General features: G+C 44.1%; 1 protein-coding gene across 2 annotated transcripts in view; it reads left to right on the forward strand.

The window, feature by feature from the left end:
• Positions 1-7515, forward strand: part of LOC147689397 (vomeronasal type-2 receptor 26-like) — a 514386-nt gene extending 506871 nt beyond the window's left edge. For both annotated transcript variants that reach the window (XM_086942198.1, XM_086942197.1), the window contains one exon: positions 6608-7515. In XM_086942198.1, the coding sequence (XP_086798324.1) occupies positions 6608-7515 (908 nt within the window). The remainder of the gene's footprint in view (positions 1-6607) is intronic.
• The last annotated feature ends 1171 nt before the right edge of the window (positions 7516-8686 follow it).

Below are 8686 nucleotides of genomic sequence, written 5' to 3' on the forward strand. Positions count from 1 at the left end.
GTACTTAGATGTCAGTAGGGTACCATCCTGTAGAGAAATAAGAAGGTCTAGAAATGGAATCTTTTCGCGTGACATTGAGCCTGTAAATTTTGAGAAGGGGTCAAGGGTGTTTATCCATCCCTAAAAGTTTTCACATTCTTCCTCTTCCCCTTTTCCAAAACACAATGATATCAGCGATGTAGCGTCGCCACAGTAAGCAGTTGTTCCCATATGGATTGGTCATCTTCAGAATATATTCTACCTCAAAATTGGCCATGTAGAGGCAAGCCAGACTCGGCACGAAAGTACTCCCCATACTGGTGCCTTGTATTTGATGGTATAGTTTCTTCTGAAAGGCGAAAAAGTTCTCTTTGAGGGCAATTGTGGCACAGTCACAGATGAAGGTGTTAGGTGGGACATAAGGTCATGGGTCGAGATTGCGAAGGGCCTTCTCCAGGACCACAATGGTGGAGTTCTAGGGGATGTTTGTGTATAGTGCTTCGATATCCAAAGTTACCAGGAGATTGATGGACCCTGGTGCTGAAAAATGCTCAATAAGGTTGAGGACCTCTGTAGTATCTCTGATATATGTAGGAGTTTTTATGACCAGGGGGGCGGAGAAAAAAATCACAAAACTTGCTGAGAGGTTCCAGTAAGCAATCAATGCCGGACACAATGGGGCATCTTGGTGGTGGATTGAGCCCCTTGGGAATCTTGGGGAGGTTGTAAATGTTCGAGACACGTGGATCGTTGTTGGTCAGAAAAGCAACTTTGTCCTGAGTGATCCAACCTTCCGTCTCTGCTTCGACGACCAGGCTCTGTATCCTGGTTGATTAAAGTGTAGTAGGGTACTCTTCAATAGGTTGGTAGTACCTGGTATTTGATAGTTGGCATAGGCATTCCGCTTTGAATGCTTCCACATCCTGTATAACGATAGCGCCTCCTTTGTCAGAGGGTTTGAAAACGATTGTGGTGTCTTCTGTGATGGTGTTCAGTAGTTTTCTCTGTTCTTTGGATAGATTGTCAAATGGTAATGTCATTCACATCTTTCAAGATGGCCTGTTCAAACATGAGTACTTCATTGGGTGTCATCGCAGCAGTGGGAGTGAATCTGAATTTGTTTTTAAAGCCAGTCCTCGTTACAGGGAGCACAGGCTTATCCTGGAATAATGCTTTTAAATGCACCATCCGAAAAAAATTGATGCAGTTCCTGTTATAGTTTGAAGTCGTCTTCCTTGGGCGTGGGGACAAAGCCCTGGCCCCTCTCCAAGAGCCTGTACTCGCTCTCAGCCAAAGGTCTGGAGGAGAGGTTCACCACTAGAGTCTTGCTGTCTGGCTGCTCATGACCATCTGGTCCTGGTCTTGCCAGTGAACGTTTTTGGATCCTCCTCTTCATTTGCCTCTTCCTCTCCACCCCCCTCCTCTGTCGAAAAAAGGGGGGTTTCGGGAACTGTTGGTATTGATGCATATGAGGATTGAGTCCTGGTGGTCCATTCCACATAGGTTGTGGTCCCATCCATGGGCCCTGGTATATCGGTGGTTGAAAAGGGTGAGGTGGAAAGGCTTGGAACAGAGGGGGTGGTTGATGTCTGTATTCACGCCTTGGTCTTTGTTGTCTGTTCTCATAGCTCGACTCACTGCTAGTTGAGTCCTATCTTGTAGAATGATGGCTCCTTCCTTCATTGGATGTTGTGTCGCCATTTTCAAAGATGTAATTTTCCTTTGTATAGGGATAGATTTTATCTTTATCGAAACGTTTGATATCATTTTGGAGTTGGTTAATCTTCTGCATCGTAAGACATTTTTTGTGATCATTCATCTCTTGAATGATTTCCGCTAGACGTGATTTCAATGCAGATATCGATATCCCTGCTTTTAGTCTGTTCTCAGACAGAGTGATTTGGATTAGAAGCTCGTCCTTCAACCGCTTGGCTGTGTTAATGATTAGCACAAGCCAATCGCGTGTGCACTTCCAGGAGATCTTAGACCACTCTCGATGGAATGTTAGATCCTCTAAGAATATTCTTGGGGCTAGTGTTATGAGGAGACTATTAGGGGCGATATAAGCCCTAGGGCATTTGTCATTACTGTCCCATGTAGAGCTGTCTGGATCTGCAATTTTCTTAATGTTTGTAACAATTTCAAGTCATCATTCTTACTGCCAGTCCCTGCACTGCTATCTTCTGCTAGAAAATAGGGGGCCCTAAGAATCTCTGCCACTGTCTCGTTGTCAAAGCTGAGACCTGGATTGTCCATGTTTAAGTGTCTGTATGGAACTTACAGCAACTGTAGTGGTTTGTGGTCCAAGTATGTAAACCGACTATCTAGTATAAGAAGAAAAACAGAAATAGAAATCTCCCATGGCTGAACTGCTGTACTTAAATATAACCACGATCCAAGACAGTTGGGGGGGGGCTGGGAGGGGGGCAAGGAGCTGTTTGTAAAATATTGTAATGGGTCCTGTACCAATGCTCCTAAAGACAACGCCAAACACACTAAATGGTATCAGTTCCTCGGAAAGATAGAAAGAGAGGGGGCGCTCTGCAGCCCTTATCGGTTGTGAGGGGGTGTGATAGTCTCCAAGGATAAGGTTGAGTGTGCAAGAGTGGGGAATAGTACTCCTGTGTGTTCTTTTGCTCTCACACACCCTTGCGAGTGTAAAGCATCATCATCGGGCTGTGCTCCAAGAGGGGGTGGCGCTGGAGTCCCTCACGGGCCCACCAAGAGGTCTCTTTGATGGCAATGTTTTTAAGAGTTGTCGCACTGGGTGTGTGGGATAGGTGAATTGGTGTGAGTGAAGATAAAATAACCTGTTGGCACCCCAACAAATTTTTGGGGGGTCCTCTAGGTTAAACTAAACATTTGGACAGGAATGGCGATACTCCTTTAGCAAATCAAGTGGGCGACATGTATATTCCCGCTGCTCTCAACCATAAAACAGTGTGTGGTGTTTTAAAAAGTGAAAGATGGTTGACATGTAACGCGCAACCAGTGGGTCCCTAATGGATCCCTATGCATTTCATCAGGACTGTGAGTTAAGTTGGAGAATGTGAGAATCAGGGAAATGACACCCTTTAGTCTCACCATACCTATTATGAGGTCAGGTAAACGTCTTTTCGTTCGAGACACATATTAGTCACATGCTCTAGACCCAACCTAATGGAGACAAGAGGATGACAAGAAATATATACAATAGTAAGAGAGTAGAAGAAATATGATTACATCTAGTCACACGTGATTTTGCAACTGAGATTCAAATTGCAAAGTTATGTGGTCAGGGGCCACGTGTCTTTCCCTGATTCCTTTTTTGATTGGGAGCCAATGCATAAATGCCCATATGGGGTCTGCTGGGGAGACAGAAGGCAAATTGAAGATTAGGCAGCCAGCTGTGTTTTGTACCACCTGAAGTTTTACTAGGGGAGCTTTGTTTGTAGCTACCAAAAGGGCATTTCCCTAGTCTAGGTGACTTACAATAAGTGCCTGAGTGATGGATTTCCAAGAGTGAAGAGGTAGCCATTGAAAAGCTCTCCTGAACAGTCGCATAATTCAAAAGCAGGACCCAAAGATAGGATTTACTTGTTATTTCAGAGAGAGGACATCATCAATCAGTATGCCAAGATTTCTAACTATCTTTTTGGGGTCAGGGGCCAGCCCCAGTTCCAGCGGCCACCAGTCTTTAGGCCAAAAGGAGGGGGAATTTCAGACTTTCCTGTGTTTAATTGAAGGCAATTGGATAAAATCCAGAGGTTTCATTTCTTCATACATTCCCTGAAAATGATTTAAGTAGATTCAGGATTCTTGCCAAGGGTTATTATAAGTGGTGTGCTGTCCGCAGATGTAGTTACTTCGAACCCACAAGATTTTATCACTTAAGGCCAGGGGTGCCATATAGATATTGAAAAGGATGGGGCTCAAAGATGAGCCCTGAGGTACCCCTTGTCGAAGGCCAACTGAGAACATTTCCACCAACACCAGCCTCAACCAGTCTTTGGACTAGAATAGAATGTGAGATGGTGTTGAATGCTGGCGATAGATCCAGTAGTACCAGCACGGCAGGGTGGCCTTCATCCAGGGAGAGTCTAATGGTGTCCAGAACATCCACCAATGCAGTTTCTGTACTATGGGAAGCCTGAAACCCAGATTGGGAAGGGTGTAGCACCAATTGGGTTTCAAAGAAAGACATCACCTGTTTGTTAACAGTCTCCATAATTTTTCTGAGTAAAGGAAGAAGTGATATTGGTCTCTAACTTGCATAGTCTTAAGGATATGCCTTGGGTTTCTTTACAATAGGTCTCACCAGTGCTCCTTTCCATTTTGTGGGAATGGTTTCCATATTCAAGGAATGATTACATAGATCCATAATAGTAGGAAGGAGTGCTGGGACCAAGGTCGCCATGATGTAAGGAGGAGCAGAATCCTCCGGTGAGCGCAATTTGATATTGAATGGGATACTTAGACAATGAAAAGGCAGGTGAAGCCGCCGTGCCTGTGTGGGACCATTTGACAGAGTGCCATAAAGTTTTGAAATGTGTTCTTCAAAACTATTGGCAAGGTCATCACAAAGAGACTGAGATGCTGGGATAGATTAGGTACATGTCAAACGTTTGCTAAATTAATTTACAATAATTTATAATTCATTTGTCGTGTTTCCGATACTGTTAATTCCACCCACTTTGTGGGACTTCCTAGTTATTTTGATGTTTCTATTGTAAATGTCTATGACTGCTTAGTGAATTCGTTTCCACAAGTTTTAGTGGTTTGCCACTTGCGTTCCAACTTTCAACAGACTGCTTTTACTGCCTTTAGAGGCTCTGAGAACAAGGGAGATGTGGCTTTCTAAGTTTTGAGGTGGCTACGTTTTTTGAAAGCGTTGATTTCCAATGCCTAGGTAAATGCTTCCTCAAAATCTTTAAGAGAAAGATTAATATCTATGTGATCGGTAGGGAGGGAAGCAGTAAAATGAGAAGTAAAGTACTGGAGACACCTTTCTCCATGGTCCGACCTTTCTAGGTGCTACGGTCTTGAGGTTCAGGAATTCTCCAACATGGAGATGGAAATTGATAGAGAAATGGTCTGTCCAGATCTGAGACATGGTGGATTCATTCTGTAGCTTAGGAGAGTTTGTGAATATGAGATGCATTTATGTGTGTTGGGCCTACTGTACTTTGAGAGAGGCCTAATGAAATGATACTGTTGCTCAGGTTTAGTAGGTTCACTTGTGTCTGAGAAAATGTAACACATTGGCAAAAATCCAAAGTTTGCCTGTGCTCATTTCTTCAGTGTCCAAAAAGTATTAGACTTTTGTGGTTTATAGTAAGATATTTACCTATGAAGGGGTTCAATGTTTATAGTGGGAATGTTATTTCATGCAAAGGAGAGCTGTGCATTGAGGTATTGGAGTTTAAGAATAAGGAGAGGAGTCATTTCAAGATTGTGTACCTACTGCAGTGGAGGGACCGTGAGGTTTATGAGGCGTATATAAGGTCAGGAGATTAGATTGAATAAGTGGGATAGTCACATAATGTAGCAGAAGGGGCAGAATTTCAAAACCAGCAGTACCAGTGAAAATACAACTTCCATTATAAACATTCAAATTGGGGTACTATTTTAATGCTTTAGGACATACCTCTATGAAAAGGAGAAACTTCCCTAATTACAGACCATTATACATGCATGCATACTTTTATGTAGTCAGGAAGAGTGTAAGCACATTCTACAGCCAGTGGCAGACAGTAAGGTATGGGGGTGGCGGTACGGCTGGGGGTTTTGAATCAAAAATAAAAAAAAACACTTACCTGATCTAACTGACGTATCACCACATTAAGAGAGCCTCTTTCGGGGGGCAGGGAAGCACCCAGGCTCCCTGCAGCCAATCACAACACTGCAATTCAGCTTTTTGATTGGTAAGCACCCAGACTACCCTGAGCCAATCACAATGCTGCAATGCAGCGTTGTTATTGGTGTGAGGACCGTGGTTCAGCGCTCCGCTAAGGAATGGGTACCTGGCCATGTGCTGCATGCAGGCTGTAATGCAGCCTACATGGCACACATGCAAAGGGTGCATGAATGTTTGGCCAGCCCGAGAGGGCCAATCAAACATTCATGAGCACTTTACCGAGTGCATAACACACTCCCACCCGATGTCAGCGGAGCAAAGCCCCGCCCTGTCCTTGCCTGAACATACAAAAAATAAAATGAGAATAACTACAGATATTATCATTTATTTTTTTTGTTTACAGTGCTCCATGAGCAGTGGGGCCACGCTCCTCCACCTTAGCGGAAGAACCGCCAGCCGGTAACTTCAAAAATATTCTGGTACTATTCCTAGGTTTGTGATGGATTTTCTAACAAACTCTCAAGAGTTAGAGAGTGACCATCGCAAGCTGTTAGTTGTTCCTCAGACTGTCCTCCTGGCAGCCTTTATGGAGATGCTTGGTCAATGTGTTTTTGTTAATGAGTTGCAAGGCCCAGTGTGTATGTTGCACAGACAGTACACCCACCTACAGGTATATAGCTAGCCATAGGAGAGGGCATTATAACATCTCTGTGTCACATTCTATGTATCTATATAATTCTTCCCTACTTGAAAGCATCTTCTGTAATATTGAACAATGTTCTTTTCACGCAGATATGCCAAACTGCCTATCATGCCCTGAAGACCAGTGGTCTAATCAGAAGAGAGATTCCTGCATTCCACGGGTGGTAGAGTTCCTGTCCTATGAGGATCCTCTGGGAGTTGCCTTAACCTCCAATACAATTTTGTTTTCCCTCCTCACTGCTGGAGTGCTGGGAATCTTTATTAAATACAGCAACACACCTCTGGTTAGAGCTAATAATCGGGATCTCAGCTACATCCTCCTCATCTCCCTCATGCTGTGCTTCCTCTGCTGTTTTTTGTTTATTGGACGCCCTTCAAAGACTTCCTGTCTCCTCCGTCAGACAGCCTTTGGGATCATTTTCACTATTGCTGTTTCTTCAGTTTTAGCAAAAACTCTCACAGTCATCATTGCCTTCAATGCCACCAAGCCAGGTAGCAAGTTCAGAATGTGGGTGGGCCCTCGATTGTCCATCTTTGTGATGATTATCTGCTCACTGGGGGAGGTGGTGATCTGCACTGTGTGGCTCCTTCTATCTGCTCCATTTCCAGACACTGACACCAAATCGGAAACTGGGAGGATGATCTTACAGTGTAACGAAGGTTCTGTCGCTGCGTTCTTTGCTGTGGTTGGTTATGTGGGATTCTTGGCTCTTCTGAGCTTTGTTGTCGCCTCCATAGCTAGAAAGTTACCGGCTACTTTCAACGAGGCCCAGTTTATCACCTTCAGCATGCTGGTGTTCTGCAGCGTCTGGGTCTCCTTCATCCCAGCGTACCTGAGCACCAAGGGCAGGTACATGGTGGCCGTGGAGATCTTCGCCATCCTCACTTCCAGCTCTGGACTGCTAGGCTGTATCTTCATCCCTAAAGTCTACATCATCCTCCTTAGGCCTGAGCTGAACACCAAGGACTATCTAATGGGAAAACAAGTAAACACCTGAGACATATGGCACAATACTGAATGGCAATTATTGACCTGCAACAATACCAAGTGTAGAATATTGGATAGCACGGTGTCTTCAATGTAGGTATATATAAGTGTGTGTTTACATTTACTATTCTTAACTTCACATCTATGTATCTTGACAACATGTTTATAATCAAGGCACATCGGTGTAGAGTTAAAAATATTAAGAGGCTTATTTAAGTAGGTTTTGCGTCGCCCTTTTGCCATGCAAAGGGGCCCAAGGGTGATGCAAAACCTCTGATTTATCAAGTCACGTAAGGCCACCTTGCGTTGCCCCGAGTGGCTTGATAAATCCTGAGAAACACAACACAGTGCAAATCGCTGCATTGTGTTAGTCTGCCCTGGGAAGGCACTCCGTGGGTGGAATGTGGGTGCTCCCTCGCATCCATTCATTGATTCTGAAGTATTCCCATATTTATCATTACTGGTAGACCTGGAAATGCGTCAGAATGCTTCACCTTCCCACATGAGGCATAACGAGGAGACATATCTGTATTTCTCCTTGTTACTCCTTCTTCTATCTGTGCTTCATTCTGCAGCACACACAGAAAAAGAAAATACCTCGGGATCGTTTTCAAGCAGGATGGTGTCCCTTCCTGCACAAATGCAATCCTGCTTACAATAAAGGCACCCTCGCACCATGGTGCAAAGGAGCCTGCATTGGTGCTAGGTAGCACATTGTGCCCCAGCACTGGGCAATGACAGGAATGCACCATATAGTGTTAAGTACGGTGCATTCCTGCCCTTTTCCTATCACACAGTGCAGCACAGACAGGTGACGCGCTGAGCTGTGTGAGATCTTAGTAAATATAATCCTAAATCTAGACTTACGAATGTACTTGCCTTGACAATACCGCTTTAGATCCCATCCTGACGTGATATTTTTGTATCTATGTAACAAGAAAGGAGTATCACCAAAAGAATCAGAGATTCTGAATGGGATATGTTTATGGAAAAAGGAAAATTTATCCTTTTGTAAAAAAACCCAGGGGATTCCAGGTTTTCATCAGGACCAAAAGACAGGAAAATGGACGGTCTACACACACTAAAGTGTACCCAATCCTAGATTCCTGGTGCCTGATTGCCAAAATCTGCAATCGGCATGTACTCAAGCCTAAATACGGCAAGAAATGAAAAGGAAAAAA

This window comes from Lissotriton vulgaris, chromosome 10 (assembly GCF_964263255.1).
Source record: "Lissotriton vulgaris chromosome 10, aLisVul1.2, whole genome shotgun sequence".
Classification (NCBI taxonomy): Eukaryota; Metazoa; Chordata; class Amphibia; order Caudata; family Salamandridae; genus Lissotriton; species Lissotriton vulgaris.